Below are 19,337 nucleotides of genomic sequence, written 5' to 3'. Positions count from 1 at the left end.
GAAAAAATTCGCTTCATGGTTTGCGCCTTACCGCAACCGATGGAGCCCGATTTTTCTGAGGTCACGTGCCGGAAAAGGGTAAACGCTTCGTAACAAAACCGCCAATGGGAAAGCTCTCAGTATTCGAATCTAGGGTACGAGTTTAATTATCTTTGGTTGAACGCAGCCCGTGACACGGAGCAAGCGCGTGCAGGCTGCTCTAGTAACAAAGAACGAAAAACGGCAACGTTGGCCGGGAGTAGTGGCGTACTCCTGTAATCCCAAGCGTCTGGGAGGCAGAGTTTGTGGATGGCCGTTTGAGGAAGACCACCAATCCCCCAACGGGTGGTCGGATTACTTCCGCCACGGGTGTCCTCACCCCTGTCCCCACGTATCCCCCCGTTGGCGTGGCCTTTACACGTATCTCGCCCTGATTAATCAAATGGACGGGAGGACTGAATTGTCCCACACGTCACAATCGACTAAAAATAAAATAAAAATGGAAACGTTGTTAAAAGTAGTCTGCTCCTCCATCCGAGCAGTGTTGCCAGATGGTGGGAAATTTCCCATATTGTGGGAATTTTTTGGGTTGGCTCTGTGGGAAAAGGTAATATTTTTGCAAAAACGTTGATTTTGTGGGAATTTTCATGTCCGCGGGTATTTATCCTATGTTTTTTTTTAATTTGACTATCAACAGAAAGCCCAAAATTATCTAGAGCTGTGTATTTTCGTGAATCTTGTGATTTTATAAATAATATAAAGGAGGTGCCTCCTAATACTGCAATCAATCAATGCACAAGCCTAACAACCAAAATGTTTAAACATTGTAATTTCATTAAAATTTAATTTTAAAAAGTTATTTTTCAATAATTTGAAAATTATGGCATGTTTTCCGTTATGTTTTCCTTGGGGGAGGGGCTAAATATGGGTGTGGGAATTTGTGGGAAATTTACTACCCAGCAATGGGAATTTCAACTTTCAAACATTGGCAACACTGCATCCGAGTCCATCGAAGCTAAATACAAAACCGCGCTTGATGTCAATTTGTTATTATTGTACAGGAACAAACGAGTAACAGTCAATATAAATAGACACAAATATATATTGTGGGAATTGTAATGGAAAACCAAGAGAAAATTAATTTATCGTTTTTAAAGTATTGCCAGTCATTTCCCAATTACAATGTCAGTACTGTTGTAAGTATATTATTTCTAATTGTTAAGTTAGGTTTTTGCAGGCGCTTTTAATTCATCTTTTCAAAGGCTCTATAGCGAACTTACATGCAATTAATTATCACCAGCCTTTTATGAATTTTTAAGCGCCTATGAAAATATGGTTCTTTAGTCATTTACCTAAGTTTTTAAAACTTTTAGGAAAAGTTAAATCAACTTGATATTAGTGTCTCTGTGCAAAAGGATTTCACTGATGCAGTTACATGTCTTAATTCAAATGGGCTTTCTCAACTTGTAACTGACTGGTTTATCTACACCTATCTTGAAGATATGCGGGAGAACATTGTTACTACTTTTTGGGGCTATTTTGAAACTAAAAATTTAGATGAAGATATAGCCTTTAAAAACTTTGAAAAGGCAGTTATAAATCTTAATAATAATATTATATGGTACAAAGAATGTGCTTCGCTCATTGAGAATCTCGGTGTTAAGATGGTTCCTACAGAAGATATCGAGTCCTATCAATTTAAGGGCATTCAAGAAGCCATTTTAAAACATTTAAAGGGGTGCCTAATGTTAAAAATACCCTTACATTTCCACAAAGAAGCAATAATATTTTATAGCTATGCTTTCAAAGCATACAATTCAAAATTCAATGATTTTCAAGGTATTTTTAAAACCAAGAATGTATTCACTTCTACCGTAAGTGTTGAACGTCTTAGTTAGTCTCTCCTCATTCCCAAAAATAGGAGGTACTTTGTTTCTATAATATTGGTCCAGAATTGCAACATAAACATGGTTTTGTTGAGCAATTTGGTAGAAATGAATATGTTCATGGTAAAATAAAATTTTGTAATGTATTTAAAATAATTTACATTTTCCTTAAAAAGAAAATGATGATGAAGTATTATTCACTTGTTGTGGATGTAACAAAGTAATAGATGAGTGTAATTGCCAAGCTATACTTTCATCTGTACTTACGGTTAATTCTAATTTGTACGTAAAAAGCAAGTTTTTTTAATTAATAATGCATTCACAACTATATCCTTTTTTTATTAAGGAGTGGCTTGGGTTTACTAGAAGCTTTAATTGGTGATGCTGCTTTGACAGCAGCAAGGTACCATATAGAGGATTATGTAAATCAAAACTGTAAAGGAAACTTTGATATCCTTTATAAAACTATTCTGGAAGATGTAAGATGCATTTCATAATTAAATTACACATTCAGTCTGGATAATTTTTTATTACTATGTTACAGTGGCTTGTTAAAGCTGTTTTTGGGTGGCTGGAATCAGTGTTTTGTGTTACCAAAACTGAAGATACTAATGGCAATAAAACGTTTCTAAATTATAAGGTAATGTTTATACCTTTTGCAAATACCTAATATAGATGATAACTAAGTTTCATTATTGTTTAGGAACTATTATCTTACTATTTGATTGAAACTTACGCCACAACAAGAATGGAACAACTTTTTAACATAATTATTGAATTTCCTGAATCGCAAGCAGCCTTGGAAGATTTAAGAGACTGCCTTGAAAAAACTAATTTAAGAACTAAATTAATCACGTCTTTAAAGCTGTCTCTGGAAACTAGGCTTCTTCATCCGGGTGTTAGTACAGAAGACATTTTAACAGCATATATATCAGCTATTAAAGCTTTGAGGGTTTTAGACCCTACTGGCGTTATTTTACAATTAGCTTCTCAACCTGTTTGCAAATACTTAAGATCGCGAGAAGACACTGTTCGGTGTATCGTTTCCAGTTTAACCGATGACAGTAATAGTGAACTGATGAATGAATTGATGAGAGGAGCACCTTTAGTGTTGGATGATGGTTACGGATGTAATAGTGATGATGACGATGATGCCATAGTTACTGGAGATTGGGAAAGTTGGATGCCAGACCCTATTGATGCAGATCCTGGTAATTAAACTTCCCTTTGAAGATTAGACCAGTACTTAACATGTGAAAAACATTGTTTCTTGCAGCTAAAGCTCCAAAAAGTCATCGTTCATCAGATATAATTAGTATCTTAGTGAATATCTACGGAACAAAGGAACTTTTTGTTAAAGAGTATCAAACATTGCTCGCAGATCGCCTCTTGACATCTTTCTGCTTTGACACTGAGCGAGAAATTAGATATTTGGAATTATTGAAGTTGAGATTTGGAGAGTCTCATCTTAATTACTGCGAAGTAATGCTGAAAGATGTGGCAGATTCCAAGAGGATTAATTCTCATATCAATAGTGCTGAAAATATAGCTGGAAGAAATGATGTATTAAGCTTTTTACAAAAGCCACATTTAAGTACAACACTGATTTTATTCCACTTTACATAGGATTTCATGTTGGATGCCATGATTGTATCAGCTCAGTTTTGGCCACAGCTAAGGGAAGATCGGATGGAACTGCCTCCAGTGATTAAAAAAGCTGTGGAGCTTTATAAGAAAGCTTTTGAAGCTCTTAAAGGGAATAGGACACTTTCTTGGAAACCATCCTTGGGTTTAGTGAATTTGGAAATCGAACTCAAAGACAGAACCCTGTCTCTTCAAGTATTACCAATACAAGCTGCCATTATACTTCATTTTGAAGAAAAACGTAAATCAGCAGCTGCATTGTCATACTAAAACTCAGTGGCGTAGGAACGGGGGGGGGGGGGGTACAATGTACCCTTCTTGAAATTGGAAAGGGGCGTCAAATTGTTTTAGAAAGGGCGCAAAAAGCTTGCCTAGGGGGCGCCAAATTTAGCATCCAAGCTGTACCACCCTAATCCAAAACGTTCCTACGCGCCTGCTAAAACTATCCTTATACATTTGATCTCTTGCATGCAGCTCAGTGGACCATTGAAGAATTAAGCCAAGCCATGGGTTCTTCTACTTCAGTTATAAGACGGAAAATAACTTTGTGGCAAAGTCATGGAGTGTTGAGAGAAGAGGCAAATGATACTTTCATCCTCGTTGAAGAGAGTCAAGGTGGAGAAGTAGGTGGGCACCAGTCTGTTTCTTTGCTAGATGGACCAATTATGGAAGAGGAAGAAGGGGATGCAGTCACTTCATCAACTAAGGAACAAAAAGAGGAAGAACTCCAGGTTGTTACATTGCCATTCTCATTCATTGTAATACATGTCTCAATAATGACTATGTTGGTTAGATGTTCTGGTCCTTTATTGTTGGAATGTTGACTAATCTGGATTCACTGCCATTGGAACAAATACACAACATGCTGAAAATGTTTGCTATGCAAGGACCAAATGCGACTGAATGGAGCATCCATGAGCTAAGGCAATTCTTAACTGTGAAAGTTAGAGAAGAAAAGCTAGTCTATACAAATGGGGTGTACAAATTAATAACCTAAGACTAATAATTTAAAATTAAACTGTTACTTGCATACTCACAAATGTCTGTTTATTTCCAAGGCTAATTTACCTTAATTTTGAACATAAATAATGTAAATGAACTGTTAAAACTTAAGCTGGCAAGATTTATTGTAGCAAATGTAATGCTAGATCTTCAAAAGCATCAAAGGATTCCACCTTTATCTTCTTCTTTTTAATCTCTTTCATTTTTATTTTCCTTCAAGATTTAAAAGTAAATTATCATATGCTAGTATATACATGTAAGCTTGATATCAGTAGAGTACCTTTTCTTATTATCTATGGTTGCTTCCTCCATTTCTTTATCTAAATCGGATTGGATTGGATTGTAAATTTTATCTGGGTCTGGTAAAGCATCAATAATATCGTCCATTTCTTCATCTTCACTACTGCTTCCACTATAAGCTTTAGCTTCACTGGAATCTTCAGGTTTTGGGCCACCTCTTTCGGTCAATCTTTGCGCTTTGAGTTTCCTTTTTTGTTCCTGTTAAATAGTTATAGCTACAGTTTCCTGGCTCGTTTAATTTATAATAAAAGTGTTTCTTCTCTGGGTAATGCCAGAATTAAACAATTAAAACCAACGACCAAAGAGAAGAAATTTAATTTAAGGCCAAGTTTGACTAAACTAAGAAATTGAAAATTCTTAGGTAGCTTCGATATGGCCTATTAATAAAAAAGGGGAAAATTACTTTGTGTGCTGCTTTAATTTTTTTATTGAATAACTTTTTGTCAATTTTGTCTTCTTCTTCCATAATCTGTTTTGCAATCTCGATATCTATTCCACCACCAACTACTCCCGATTCTTTTAATTTAACTTCCATTTTCTGCCTTAATTCTTGGGCAGCATCAGATTTTACATCAACAACCTCGCCTTCATTGTCAAACAGAATTTTCTTATTTGGTTTTATATTCTTCTTCAGCAATTTTTTGGCTACAGCAGCTTTCGTTTGGGGCTTTGACATTTTCTTTATAGCTTTGTTAGATAAAATCACATTTTCTTCATCATCAACATCAATGACAGGATTATCTTTATCCTCAACATTTACTTTTTTCTTAACCAAGAAACTATCAACATTATCATCAGATGATTCTCCCTCTTCGTCGTCATCATCATAAAATGAATAATTTTCAAAATTAGGTAGATTTTCCTCTTTAGTAGGCTCTCCTTTCCTTTTTGATAATTGCAATTGCTTTTCTCTTGCCTTTTCATGATTTTTCAAAAATCTGATACGTGGAGGTATAGCTAGACCTAACGACCTACCCAGCCAAAATAAGGAGTTAAAATACATGTTACTTTTTTTTAAAGAATTCAAGATATAAATACCTTGAGTAAGAATCAGTATCAAGTTTATACACATCAAAAACAGATTTGTCTTTCATTAAGAAAACACTTTTTACATAAGCTACAAAAGCCTGGAAATATAATATTAATATTATTAATAACAATTAATAAAATAAGTTTTGTTGTTTAAATACCCTTTGTGCACTTTGTTTTAAATTTACATCTCTGGCACAAATAGCTTCCATTTTACGTTGAATTGTCATAATTCTCATGGAGTTTAAACTAAAATCAAAAAGAATTGTGTAAGTAAAGAAAATTACCCCAATCATCTAAGAGTTGGAGAAACCAACACACTGTATTTTGTTGAGTGGAATTTTTCGGTCGAGCAATTGCTTTACCATTGATTCTTCTTCAGATGGTAATAAAACTAAGAGAGCTTGTCCATCTTTCTCATATCTGGCAGTGCGTCCTGCTCTATGTATATAGGTGTTAGTATCTTCCGGACAATCCAGTTGTACCACCCAATGTACTGAAGGGAAATCTTCAGAAAAAAAATGTATTAAAATTTGAGCAAATAAATTAAAATTTCTTTGCCTTACCAAGGCCTCTAGCTGCAATATCTGTAGCTAATAATATGGCAGATTCTTTTTTGCAAAACTCATCATATATTGCCATTCTACGAAGTTGGTGTAATGAACCATATAGAGACAAAACAGTCGTACCAGGTCTCATACGACAGAAGACTTCATATGTGTATTTAACCTATTGAAAGCATCAAATAAAACATCCTAAGTTAGAAAATAATCAAATATTAATGATGGTATTCATACCTGTTTGCAGCTAGAAAGAAAAACAAGTATTTTTTGTTTCTTGTGAGATTTCAGAAATGACCATAGCATGTCCATCTTTTCATGCAGTTCACATTTAACGTAACTCTAGTAATAAACAAAAATAATTTCCATACTCAATTTATGTGGATTTTTTTTATACCTGACTCAATGATTCAGGAGTGCTATATTTGGAATGTTCATGAACAGAAATATATTCAGGCTCTTGTAAGCTAAGTCTAGCTAAATCTTTGACGGATTTAGTTTGGGTTGCAGAAAATAGAAGCGTTTGACGTTTGGGAGGAAGATTATCTAAAATAGCATTCATGGCCTTTTCAAAACCCAAATCCAAAATCCTATCTGCTTCATCTAAAACTGAAAACAAAATAAATATGTTATTATTGTAACAAGAATACAGCTGCCATTTCAAGTTTGTATCTTCCTTGGGTAATGCTTATGTTTAAAAATAAACAAAGCGACCAATAGTAAAGATTTTAATCTTGGCACTAATTTGACCAATTCTTAAATAATTTAAAGAGCTGGCTTCGATAAATGCCACCAAAGAGTAAAACTATACCTAATATTTGTAAATTTGTACAATCAAATAGAGGATTTTCATCCATATGTTGTAAAACTCGACCAGGAGTGCAAATTACGATATTACATTTATCCATTCTTTCTCGTTCAAATTTTAAATCCTGAAAATAAAACGAAATAAACTTGTTACTATAAAAATTTAGTACTGAAGATGATATAACACACTTTTCCTCCGATAATTAATCCAGCAGAGAAATCGTGGCTACAGCCAACCTTCTTCAGGACTTCATAAATCTGATATGCCAGCTCTCTAGTTGGAGTTATTATTAATGCTCCCAAACCATCTAAATATGTCCATCGTTCTTGAAAAAGCTTTTCCAAAACCTATATAACGTTACAATGTCTTCAGATTAAGTAAAATAATATGCACACCACATAAACTGAACCTACAGGAATAAGAAAAGCCAACGTTTTCCCAGAGCCAGTTTTCGCAGCTCCCAAAACATCATGCCCTTGCAAACTAAGTAAAATAGAACGTTTCTGAATTTCAGTTGCAGTGAAATAACCAGCTTTTTTTAGACCTAAACAATTACAAGATAAAACATTTTTTTAACTAGCAAATGATAGAATATTGCTACAAAAGAGCTACTAGCTCAGTTCAAACATAATAATAATCCGTGATATTACAAACGCATTTACCTTGTTGGGTTTTCTGGCTTAGCGGTAAATCTGTGAACCTTTCAACTTCATCTACTTTAACCTAAGTGAAAAGGAACAACAACATACTCTATCAATTTTTGAATGAAACATGCTTTGTGCATAGCACCTTGGGTTAATAATAGAACCTAACGCTTCGATTATTAAACCAAGATAGCACGCATGGGTGTGAACACTAATACTTAGTAATGGCCTAGGCCTATGCTTAGTGCAGCCTTGGCTTACCTCTTTATAAGAATTCAAAAGCTCTTTAAGTTCAGTGTCTTCTAATGCCTTTACGCTGACTTTATTGTTATAAAACTTGACTTTTTGACCGGCTTTATTCTTCTTTGGGTTAAATTTCTTTTTTTCACCCGAAAACTCAGTACTTTTCTTTTTAGTAGTCCTAATGTCTGAACTACCACGTTGATGCATGGTCATACACTTCCACGTGTGAGGGGGGTCACGGGGTGTACTGTAATCATAGAAAATTAGAGATATCTCTATGACTGTAATGGAAAGAGAGCTGCCAGATATAATTTTACCTTTACCGCCCAACAGCTCTTCAAAGGAGCCCAATTTCCAGCCCAATTATGAATAGGCCATATTTTGTAAACAAGCCCAAATTCTAGCCCAATTTGGCGAAAGTTTATTTTTTAAAAGGCGCGCTTTTCAAAATATTGGTGTTTGCGTGACAAATTAATCGAATTTTTGAAGAAAAACTGTACATATATTGAGAGTAATATATTTCGGAGTGCTTTAAAGCGTATTCATTTGAAAGAAATCGGTATCCTACCGATTTTAGTGTATATTATCGAAAACCTCTGAAAGTAGCCCAAAAAACAGCCCAACAGCCCAATTCATTTTTTCCCGCAGGTAGACATAAAAAGAAGCCCAATTGGGCTGTAAAAGAGCCCAACTGGCAAAAACATTTTAAGGAATCATCTAATCAGCGTTGCCAGGTCCTGAAGACAAAATTACTAATTTATTTACCGATTTATATAAACCGATAGGTTCACTATTTATTTTTACCCTCGACTCCTGCCTTCTACAAGCCCCCCGTTCTACAACGCAATCTGTTCCGGATCGCCTGGCTTTGGTCTATGCTGAAACCGTAAGCCCCGAAATTTCGACTGAGATTCTTTTCTAACATGCATTGCTTGTTATTTTTATTAAAGTTTACTGTTTATTAAAGTAATTACTGTTAATTCTTACCCTCGACTCCCTGCCTTCTACAACGCAATCTGTTCCGGATCTATGCTGAAACCGTAAACCAGTAGCGGCGCTAAGGTTTTTTCACAGGTGGGCTAAGTATTTTGTGGCCCTTAGCGGGAACCTTGGATTAACCATATTTCGCAAAAGTGGTGTAACCGAAAAAAACGAAAATTTTCCAGGAAGCGAGAAGAGCAAGCAGCTCTCGTCACCTTTACTGGACCCCCTACTGACCTTATATCCGATCTGGAGGGGACACGAGCATGTCTGGGGTTTTTCCCTAAGTTCCCCTTTTCTTTTCTTTCTATTGTCCATTCAACTTTCTCTCAATAGGACCTTGGCAGCATGACGTCACGCCGTACCTTTGGCCATGGCCGCCATGCTGGTATACCTTTTTTCCAATTGGAAAAAGCATGTGTGACGTATTATCTACGTCATGCTGCCCAGTCCCTATTTCTGCTCCCTTCCTCCCGAATCTATCTCTTTATGGTCTACTATCTTCTTGAGTAAACGAATTGATTTTGGAAGATTTTTGTCCAGAAAAACGTTTCTTGGCAATAAATCCAATTTCTAGAGATAAAGAAAATTCATAAATGCAAATATGTGGCCTCTTAATTATAAATATGTGGCCCTTTTAATATAAATAAGTGGCCCCTCTCTGAAATGCAGGGGGGCTAAAGCCCACTTCAGCCCACCCTTAGCGCCGCTACTGCCGTAAACCCCGAAATTTCGACTGAGATGCATTGCTTGTTATTTTTATATCTCTAAAATTATTTGTCCTCGGCGAAATTTAAAACCACCACTGGATTCCTGACGACGGAAACTTGAGCCTTTTATATGTTTCGATTTAATTGGGTTTTTTAAGTGCATAATCATTAGTTTAAAGCAATTCGATTTTTTTGGCGACGCTCTTAGCAAATTCCCGTTTCGAGGTACCGGCTACTTGGGGATCGGCAACGGGGTAAAGGGGGAAACGGAGACGGTCCATTCTCAGAGAAGGGAGAGAGGGAATACGAGACGGGAAAGGCACCGGGGCACAGCGGAGAGAACAAATACAGCAATTCCAAAATTCTTGGTAATTTTTTTGTAACGAGATGGCGTTGGGAGCGCAAAATGAATTACAATGACAAGATAATTAATTCGAGGAATTTAAGTAATATAAAATATGTGATATCATATGTAACATAATTCCTCATAAGTATGCCTCTGTATCATATTTCCATTGAAAAAAATTCAATGAGACCTTGTTTCACACGGAACATACATTGAGCGGACCCAAAAATGCAAAAATGCTTATAATCCTTGCGCTATTGAAAAGGTTACCATGGAAATGAAATCATGTGATAGCGAGGCATGAGCTAAACTCGACATGGGCAATGCCAGAAACGCGCGAATAATTCTCACTAACTTCCGTTAGCCATAAGTAAAGTTGATGACGCATATTTCGTCACGGAGTTGTAAGTGACGCAATTTACGTCATATCCCGTGAACAAGGTTTCATTAACGAAAATGCTTTTATGGCATACTTATGAGTGATTATGTTACATATGGTGATATAAAATATTTGATATGAAAAGCAGATAAAATGTTCAACTAGATTTCTTCGCTGTTCTAAACAGTGTTTTCATATGAAACCAATTTGGTTTCACCTAAATAAATATCATTACGTTCCATTTAATCTTTTTTCTCCTCCTGAAAAAGGGACATGCATTATACAAAAACCAGTTCTGTATACGAACTGAAAAAACCGTGTTAATTCTTGTAAGTGTTACGGCTAAGAAGGGACAGCCATTAAAATAAATTTAGAATTCATGTTTTTACGAGATATCATAACAAAACAAGTTGGCAAGCCAAAATATACCTCTCCTCGGAAGAATTGTCCCTAGTGGTATTAATTTCTCGAGACGTCCCTTAAAGATATTTACTAAAAACGTAATCCCGGTGAAATCCCGCCCGGTATAAAATTTTAATTTTAATTTAAATAATTGAGACGAAACAACCGAGTTTAATTTATTCAGAATAATATAAATTAAGTAGTTACAACAGCGAGTTAGACGTACTAAAACAATGCACAATTGAATTTATCCCTATTTACAGTACATGTTTATCAGTTGAATATAATACTAAGCAAATTTTAATGAAAGAAATATCTACAGATGGTAATTGTATTTTTCTCGCTTACGAAATACTTGCCGCATCTTTAACGCTCATTTTATTTCAACGCTCGTAGACTTCCAGTTGACGTTGTGACACATACCGCATGAAAAAGACCAATGCCGTCCAATTTCCAATATCATATAATGACTCGCACACCCAGGAAATCATTGACTGCGTTAGAAATCGTAGATATCCAAATATCCACACCAAATATATTTACAAGAAGCAAAAACCTTACCATCAACAAAGCACAGAGAGCCACTTGACTAACCGCCAGCTCTTAAAGCAATTAACGTTAAATTATCTCCTTTGAATTAACACAACTATATATAGGTCGTTAAGAATACCCGTAAATAAATAACAAAAAAACTAACAAAGTGGACCACCCACAGGGTCTACCCTTTAACCCTCTAATCTCGGCTGACTGCGCTAAAACAAGATTTAACCTTTAAAATTTCATTCGTAAAAAAACCAGATTAGGCCTTCATAAATTCATTAATAAAAAAAGACTTTATTACCTATTATGCTTACGATGCGTGTCTTAATTTCAGTGAACCTAAGCAGCTATCCGTGGTTCTGTGGTAGAGCGCTCGACTGCCTGGGTTCGAAACCTGGGTGGCGCATTTGTTTTTAATCAATAGAGAAACGCTAAATTAGAATTTCTTCGATGCAATAATTTCAATTTCAATTCTATTTCACAGTGGCGGCGCTAGGGGGTAGGCCAGGTAGGCCACTGCCTACCTTAAAATTTTGAGAGGCCCCAAAATCACCCTATAAGGGGCCCCAAATTGATCTAGAAAGGGTCTCAAAATTGTCCCAAGAGATAAAATTATTTATAAATAACAATTAAACAATTGTCGATAATGTATTTAGAAATTTTTTAGGTATCTCCTAGTAAATAAAACCAGTTCTGTTATATTTGGACTCGTTTTACTGTTGTTAGAACTTTTTTGTTCGTTTAAGCATTTCGTTGAGAAAAGGGGGGTCCCGGGTCGGGGCCCATTTATTTGGTTTGCCTACCCTCGCGAAAATTCCTGGCGCCGCCATTGCTATTTCAATTAAACCAAAATTTCGTACTGTATTAAATACGCTTCCGATAAAGCTGAAGGTCTAATTTTCAATAAGGCGTAACAAGTGTCTGTGGTTCTGTGGTAGAACGTCCGCCTGTCAAGCAGGAGGTCTCGGGTTCAAATCCCGCCCGATGCGATCGCAAATTGATACTAAGACGAATACCGTGTACAACTGGTGGAAACATTGCCATTGGACGTTGAGAGGTAGAATTACACTCAGCACTCGGTCCGTCCCAAAGTCATTAAGAAGAAGTTGGAGAGAAAACGCCCATATAAACACAACAGACTCAACACGCACAACCATCAGAACACAAACACAACAAATTAAACACTCACAACCTACGCATAAACATTACAAAAACGTAATACACCAAACCGTCACGACGGTGAGCGAAAAAACACCATCCAAGCCAAACCGCAAATGAATCCGTTAACGTTCACCGTCACACGGTGGTTTTGCCAACCCTTCGAGAAACTGCGTATGCAGTGATTACACTTTGCACCGAAAATGCGAACGCGTTCGCAGGCCTGACAGACAGACATGGTGGTTGTATAACCCCTCCTAGGGGACCCTCGGAGAGGTAAAAATATAATCTTATTGGCAAAGTGTTACTTAGTTCATTAAATACTTAACTATGATAATATCATAGCAGTTGTGGTAATTTCAATACACTATGTGTCGTGAACAGCGAAATAAAAGACGCAAACTTTTCCGACATAAAAACCGGTAAACCTTTTTCCTCTTATTTCAAAACAGAACTGGCCGTTAATTTATTTTTACACGCGAAAAATAACACCTTTTTTAACAGCAACCAAAAACTCACTTTCACGCGCGCGTGCGGTATATAAACATTTGAAAACGAATATAGGTAGATGTACTATACAAAATTACGATGTGTACAACCGAACATTCCGCCCGCCTTGAAATAACGAATTTCAAATGAGATAGTAAAAGTCCGAAAAGTTACATTTGCATACATAAATAACCCTTAGTAAACAGTTTGAATACAATTAAAATCAGTCTAGTGGTAACTGGCATAATTTAACTACGGGTCTTTTCAGTGATTTGTCAGAGGTTCTGACAGTTACGACGCGAACTTGATTGTCTTGTCCTGGATGAAGTTCAGTGATTCTTGCCATTCTCCACTTGGTTGGAGGTAAATCTTCATCTTTGAGCAAGACCAAGTCGCCGACTCGTAGATTCGGTTTTGGTGTAGTCCACTTTGGACGTTGTTGAAGGCGAGAGAGGAATTCATTTCGCCAACGGTTCCAAAAGTGCTGCAGTACTTGTTGGCCCAATTGCCAACGTGACAGGCGGTTGACGTTTTCAGAAGTGAGATCTGGTTCGGGTATTGCGGTGAGCGCATCTCCGATTAGGAAATGTCCAGGTGTCAACGCATTGAAGTCGTTTGGATCCGAGCTTAACGCCGTTAACGGACGTGAATTTAAGCAAGCTTCGATTTGGCAAAGAAGCGTTTGCATTTCTTCAAAGTTTAGAACCATGGTGCCAAGAACTCGTTTCAGATGATACTTGACGGACTTCACCCCGGCTTCCCAGAGGCCTCCAAAATGTGGCGCTGCAGGCGGGTTGAAGTGCCAATTAATTCCTTCGTCTGCAAGCCATCGTGACACATGATCGTTGTTGTTTGTAGAGACTATGAATTTGATGAATGTTTTCATCTCTCGATCGGCTCCTGTAAAGTTGGTTCCACAGTCGCTGTAAATGTCGGCGCATTTTCCTCGTCGAGCAACAAAGCGTTTCAATGCTGCCAGAAATGCTTCGGTGGTCATGTCACTGACAAGTTCAAGATGAATTGATCTTGTGGTAAAGCAAGCGAAGACGGCAATGTATCCCTTAAACCTGAGGTGAATTCGTCCCTTCATTAGTTTAAGGGTAAATGGTCCTGCGTAGTCGACTCCACACTTCAAAAATGGCCGAGCAGGATTTACTCTCGCTGGTGGTAAATCGCCCATAAGTTGCTTTACAGTGACTGCCTGCTGTCGTACACATGAAACACATCTTCTGATATGGAAACGTATGGCATCACGAAGACCGACGATCCAATAACGTTTCTGTAAGACAGAAGTTAGTAGTTGAGCACCTCCGTGAAAATGTTTTTCGTGCTCGTGTTGTATTAGAAGTTCTGTTAATTTGCTCTGTCTCGGTAACAGTGCCGGATGCCTTTGTTCGTATGGTAAGTTGGAGTGGCAAAGTCTGCCACCAACTCTAAGAATCCCATCTTGATCGATGTACGGACGCATCGAAAGGATTTTACTTTTCCGTGGTAATTCCTTGTTTTGTTTAAGGCAAGCTATCTCTTCGTTAAAACTGTTGCTTTGGACGACCCGAATCCAATGGGATAGCGCCTTTTCGTTCTCTTCCTTCGATAAAGGTCCAGTAATCCTCAATTCTGTCGCATTTCGCGAATTGAAGACAAAACGTAGAATGTAGGCGGTGATATGAATGAGTTTTTTAAGCGCTGAAAATTTGGAAAGGAGCGTGAAATCCATTTGATGATGTGTTACTAACGAAATAATTCGTCTTTCCTCGGATAAACATTCATTTGGCTCTGAGAGTTCATGTAGTTCTTGCGTTGTTGCGGCGAAAATAATGCACTGCGGTCCATGCCACCAGAGACCATGATTTCCCAGTTCGCTAGCGGATATTCCTCGAGAAGCGCAATCTGCAGGGTTGCTGTCTCCTGAAATGTGATGCCATTGCGCTCTCGGTAGTTTCTCGTGGATTTCTGACACTCGATTGGCTAAGAACGTTTTCCAACGTTGCGGTGGAGCTTTCAACCAAGCTAGGACGATTGTTGAGTCCGACCAGCAATGAACATCAGCTATATCCAATCTCAATGACTCCCTGATCAGTTGAATCAGAGAAGCCAAAAGTAATGCACCAGATAATTCCAGTCTCGGAAGTGTGATTTGTTTGAGCGGAGCGACTCTTGTTTTCGCAGCGATCAGTTGTATTTTGATTTGTCCGTTGTTATTCACCGTCTTCAGGTATACGGCAGCTGCGTACGCTTTCTCCGATGCGTCACAAAATCCATGCAGGCTAATGTCTGTAGCATTAGCTTGCGAAATGTGCCGTTGAACCGTAATGTTTTCAATTTCTGGTAAATCGGTTCGAAACGACCTCCATTTAGCTTGAAGTGGTTGGGGAAGTTGCTCATCCCAATTCAATTTTAGCTGCCACATTTCCTGTAACATCAGTTTCGCTCGAACGGTTACTGGTGCCAACAGTCCCAGAGGATCGAATATCCTTGCTGTATCCGAAAGAATCGTACGTTTAGTGATTGAACTTCTTGACGCTGGAGAAGTAACCATAAACGAGAAATTATCAGCCGAAGGAGTCCAATATAGGCCGAGAGTCTTGACTGATTCGTCGTTCTCGATGCATAGTGGCTTTTGTAAATCCTTCATGTTGGCTGGTAGTGTATCCAATAATGCAGCTTCATTCGACGCCCAATTCCTTATTTCAAATCCTGCTTGAGATGTAGCTTGAATGATTTCTGACTGAAGTCTTAAAACGTTCTCAATCGTTTCGTCGCCTGTCATTAGATCGTCCATGTAGAAGTCATTTTGTAAAGCCGAAGATGCCAACGGAAGTGTCTCTTTCACGTCATGGCCGAGTTGCTTCAAGACTTTAGTTGCTAGGTATGGCGCTGATGCGGTTCCATATGTAACCGTTAGCAAACGGTATTCGAGCAAGGGTTCGTGTGAGTTGTTTCGCCAAACAATTCTTTGAAGATCGGAGTCGTCTGGATGTACTCTAATTTGACGAAACATTTTGGCAAGGTCTGCTTTCATTACAATGCGATGTTGACGAAAGCGAATAAGGAGGTTGACCAAATCATCTTGAAGTTTTGGCCCCACTAGCAGATGATCGTTTAGGGAAACTCCAGTTGTAGATTTGGCAGAGGCGTCGAACACCACACGAACTCTCGTGGTGGTACTGTCTTCTTTGAATACCGCATGATGAGGCACGTAGTAAGATGGATTGGTTTCGATTTTTATTTCATTCGAGGGAATGAGTTCCATATGTCCAAGGGCAATGTATTCCCCCATGAACTTGCGGTACTCCTCATAGAGATTCGGGTTAACACGTAGACGTCGTTCTAAGTGAGAGAATCGACGGATTGCCATTTGTTTAGAATCTCCAAGTTTTGGTGCATCGTTTATCTTTGGTAATCGTACAGTGAATCTTCCTGTAGAGTCACGTGTATGTGATTCTTCAAAGTTCTTTTCACATTGAATTTCTGTTGGAGATAGTATTCTTCGAGGCTGGATGTCTTCTAGCTCCCAAAGATGTTTCAAATCTGCTTCCAATGTACAATGGTGGACCTTTATTTTCGAACTTCTTCCGGACATCAGCAATGGACCGGAAACTGCCCATCCGAAAAGAGTATTAAAGGCACCTGGAAGACCTTCTTTCCCCTTGCAAATGCCATCTTGTAAGAGCTCTAGATACACGTCAGCACCTAGTAAAATATCCACTTGTCCAGGGCTATGAAAAGTTGGATCAGCAAGTGTTAAGCCTTTCAAGTGTAGACAATTTCCAGGATCGAACGGACTGTTAGGTAAATAATCCGTGACCTTTTTCAGGACGATTGCCTCGACGATGACCTCCGACGTGTTAATGATATTTGACTGAATATTCACCATGACACTGCCTTGAGAGGTGTTCATTCCGGTTGCTCCAATTCCGTCAACTGAGACGTTGAAACGTGTTCGCTTCAATCTTAGTTTCCTCGTGAATTGTTCCGTGATGAAACTGGCTTGAGAACCCGAGTCCAGAAGCGCTCGGGCTGGATAAAGTTGCTCGTCAAGTCCCTTGACTTGGATCATTGCGGTTGCCAAGATAACTTGGGTTGATCCAATTATTTCACGAGATGGGCATGAAACTACACCGGAGGTTGCCTTCGTCTTCGTTAATTCCTTCTCTTGATGTAGAAGTGTGTTATGTCGTGCGTTGCATTTCCTACAATGACCAGATTTGCAGTCATTGCTTTGATGACCGGTTCGTAAGCAATTGAAACACATGGCACTCCTCTTGACCATGTTCCAACGCTTGTCCGAAGATGCATTCAGAAAATTGGTACATTTGTATACAGAGTGTGTTTCGTTGCAAAAGTGACACGTCTCGCTCAGAGCACCATGATGAGCCTTTGTACTCGGTCTCTGATGTAATGGAGGCTTCGACTTGATTGCAGTAGTTGTAGGCGGAGCTGCTGCTAAGGCTCTGGCCCGTTGTTCAAGAAATGTAACGAGATCCTCGAAAGTTGGTCTTTCGGTCCCCCTCAGGGAAAGTTCCCATTGTCGGCGAGATTCTGAATCCAGTTTTTCCTTTACAAGATGAAGTAGTATGGAGTCCCAATGTTGTACTGGTTCTTTGAGAACCTTGAGCGCCCTTATGCATTCGGCGGTGGTATCGATGAGCGTTCGTAAAGCGGATGAAGATTCTTGGATGACGTTAGTTTGACTGAAGAGACGTTTTACGTGTGCATCGATGATTTCCCGGGTATTGTTGAACCGATTGTTTAAGATATCCCAAGCTTCCAGATAGTTAGCGTCAGTTACCGGAATAGATTGAACGAGGAGCGCTGCTTCGTTTCGTAATGATGACTTCAAATACTGAAACTTCTGAGCTCCGGTGAGCGATTCGTTGTTGTGTACGGTGCCCGTGAAGAGATCGTGAAATGGAAGCCAATCGACGTAACCACCGCTGAATGATGGAAGTTCCAGCTTCGGTAAACGTACATCACTAGCTGGTCTGACTTGTCTCACTGGAATGTTTGCTGCTCTTTCATTCGATTCAGTGACGAGTAGGATTGTCAGATCTTCGAGTCGAGCGATTAGGGGGTTGTATTCATCTTCGTGATCCGCGAAATCGTCGTCGTCGGGATCGATATTTGCAACTACGGCATCGTGAACCTCATCCAAGTCTTTCGATAGTTTTTCCACCTTGTCTACATACAGCTTCAAGGCGACGTCAGATAGATTCGTTGCTGTTTGACCCACCGCATTTTCAATCCTGGTGATCTGTCCCTTGATAGCTGCTCTTCTTCTCACCAGAACATCCATGATGACTTATGTTGATTCGTTTACGATCGGGATATGATCGATGGTTTAAACGGTTTCCAACGGAGAATCCACGCTAATTTTCACTGTCTCTCACGGAAAGATAGCCGATTCGATGATTAGTTGAGGAACATAATCAAGTTGACGAATGTATCCGGCTCGACGGACCAAAAAATGTCGTGAACAGCGAAATAAAAGACGCGAACTTTTCCGACATAAAAACCGGTAAACCTTTTTCCTCTTATTTCAAAACAGAACTGGCCGTTAATTTATTTTTACACGCGAAAAATAACACCTTTTTTAACAGCAACCAAAAACTCACTTTCACGCGCGCGTGCGGTATATAAACATTTGAAAACGAATATAGGTAGATGTACTATACAAAATTACGATGTGTACAACCGAACACTATGCAATGTTTAATTCCTGTGTGAGTACGAAAACCACGTAACATGAAAAACATGTTGTGATCTTATACTGGGGTTTCTCGACAAGTGCACAAATAGCGTAAATGTGTTGATATAAAACCAATTTGAAATACTGTAAAAATGCAATTGAAACTAATAACCACCTCCAATTGGAACCACTATAAACCTCTACACTATAAAACACAGTGTAAAATTACAATAAAATGCAAATTTTCCACAGCAACCAATAGAGGGCGTATCAATAGGTTTCAGTCACAAATTATATGGTGCTACTGAAAAGGTTACCATTGAAACAAAATACTGTGATCGCCATACACGAGCTGGACTATGTGTTGTCAAAGCCAAGAATGCACAAAATCTGTGCATTCCCAAAATCCACTTCCCTAACTTGCTTTGATCATGAGCTTTTCAACACAGTGTAATGGGAGATAATATCAATTATATCCCATGAACAAGGTTTCATTAAAATACCTTCATGATAAACATGAGATAATTATACATAATAATTCTGGGCAT

The 19,337-nt window shown here is 38.4% G+C and overlaps 2 protein-coding genes and 1 non-coding gene across 3 annotated transcripts; 1 reads left to right on the top strand and 2 right to left on the bottom strand.

Moving 5' to 3' along the window:
- Positions 1-1,002: 1,002 nt before the first annotated feature.
- On the top strand, positions 1,003-4,565 carry mr (anaphase promoting complex subunit morula). Its single transcript, XM_090155182.1, has 10 exons — positions 1,003-1,175; positions 1,353-1,818; positions 2,042-2,147; positions 2,212-2,344; positions 2,410-2,505; positions 2,569-3,076; positions 3,142-3,428; positions 3,492-3,750; positions 3,984-4,240; positions 4,303-4,565. Exons 1-10 carry the CDS (start codon positions 1,098-1,100, stop codon positions 4,504-4,506), a joined length of 2,394 nt encoding a protein of 797 aa, XP_090011308.1. The 5' UTR covers positions 1,003-1,097; the 3' UTR covers positions 4,507-4,565.
- On the bottom strand, positions 4,539-8,338 carry LOC149932382 (putative ATP-dependent RNA helicase DDX10). The gene is made up of 14 exons (XM_090155183.1): positions 8,114-8,338; positions 7,871-7,931; positions 7,622-7,752; positions 7,397-7,555; positions 7,212-7,332; positions 6,798-7,009; positions 6,638-6,742; positions 6,407-6,569; positions 6,162-6,348; positions 6,002-6,089; positions 5,850-5,938; positions 5,215-5,782; positions 4,792-5,009; positions 4,539-4,724 (listed from the first exon to the last, which is right to left on the bottom strand). Exons 1-14 carry the CDS (start codon positions 8,306-8,308, stop codon positions 4,634-4,636), a joined length of 2,388 nt encoding a protein of 795 aa, XP_090011309.1. The 5' UTR covers positions 8,309-8,338; the 3' UTR covers positions 4,539-4,633.
- On the bottom strand, positions 5,060-5,193 carry LOC149932383 (small nucleolar RNA SNORA16B/SNORA16A family). The gene has a single exon (XR_016473523.1). It is a non-coding gene; the product is annotated as a small nucleolar RNA SNORA16B/SNORA16A family (small nucleolar RNA).
- Positions 8,339-19,337: the final 10,999 nt, after the last annotated feature.

Source organism: Leiobunum rupestre, chromosome 8, assembly GCF_980474605.1.
Source record: "Leiobunum rupestre chromosome 8, qqLeiRupe1.1.hap1, whole genome shotgun sequence".
Lineage (NCBI taxonomy): Eukaryota > Metazoa > Arthropoda > Arachnida > Opiliones > Sclerosomatidae > Leiobunum > Leiobunum rupestre.
The sequence above is the reverse complement of the archived record's forward strand: the minus strand, read 5'-3'. Positions and strand labels throughout refer to the sequence as shown.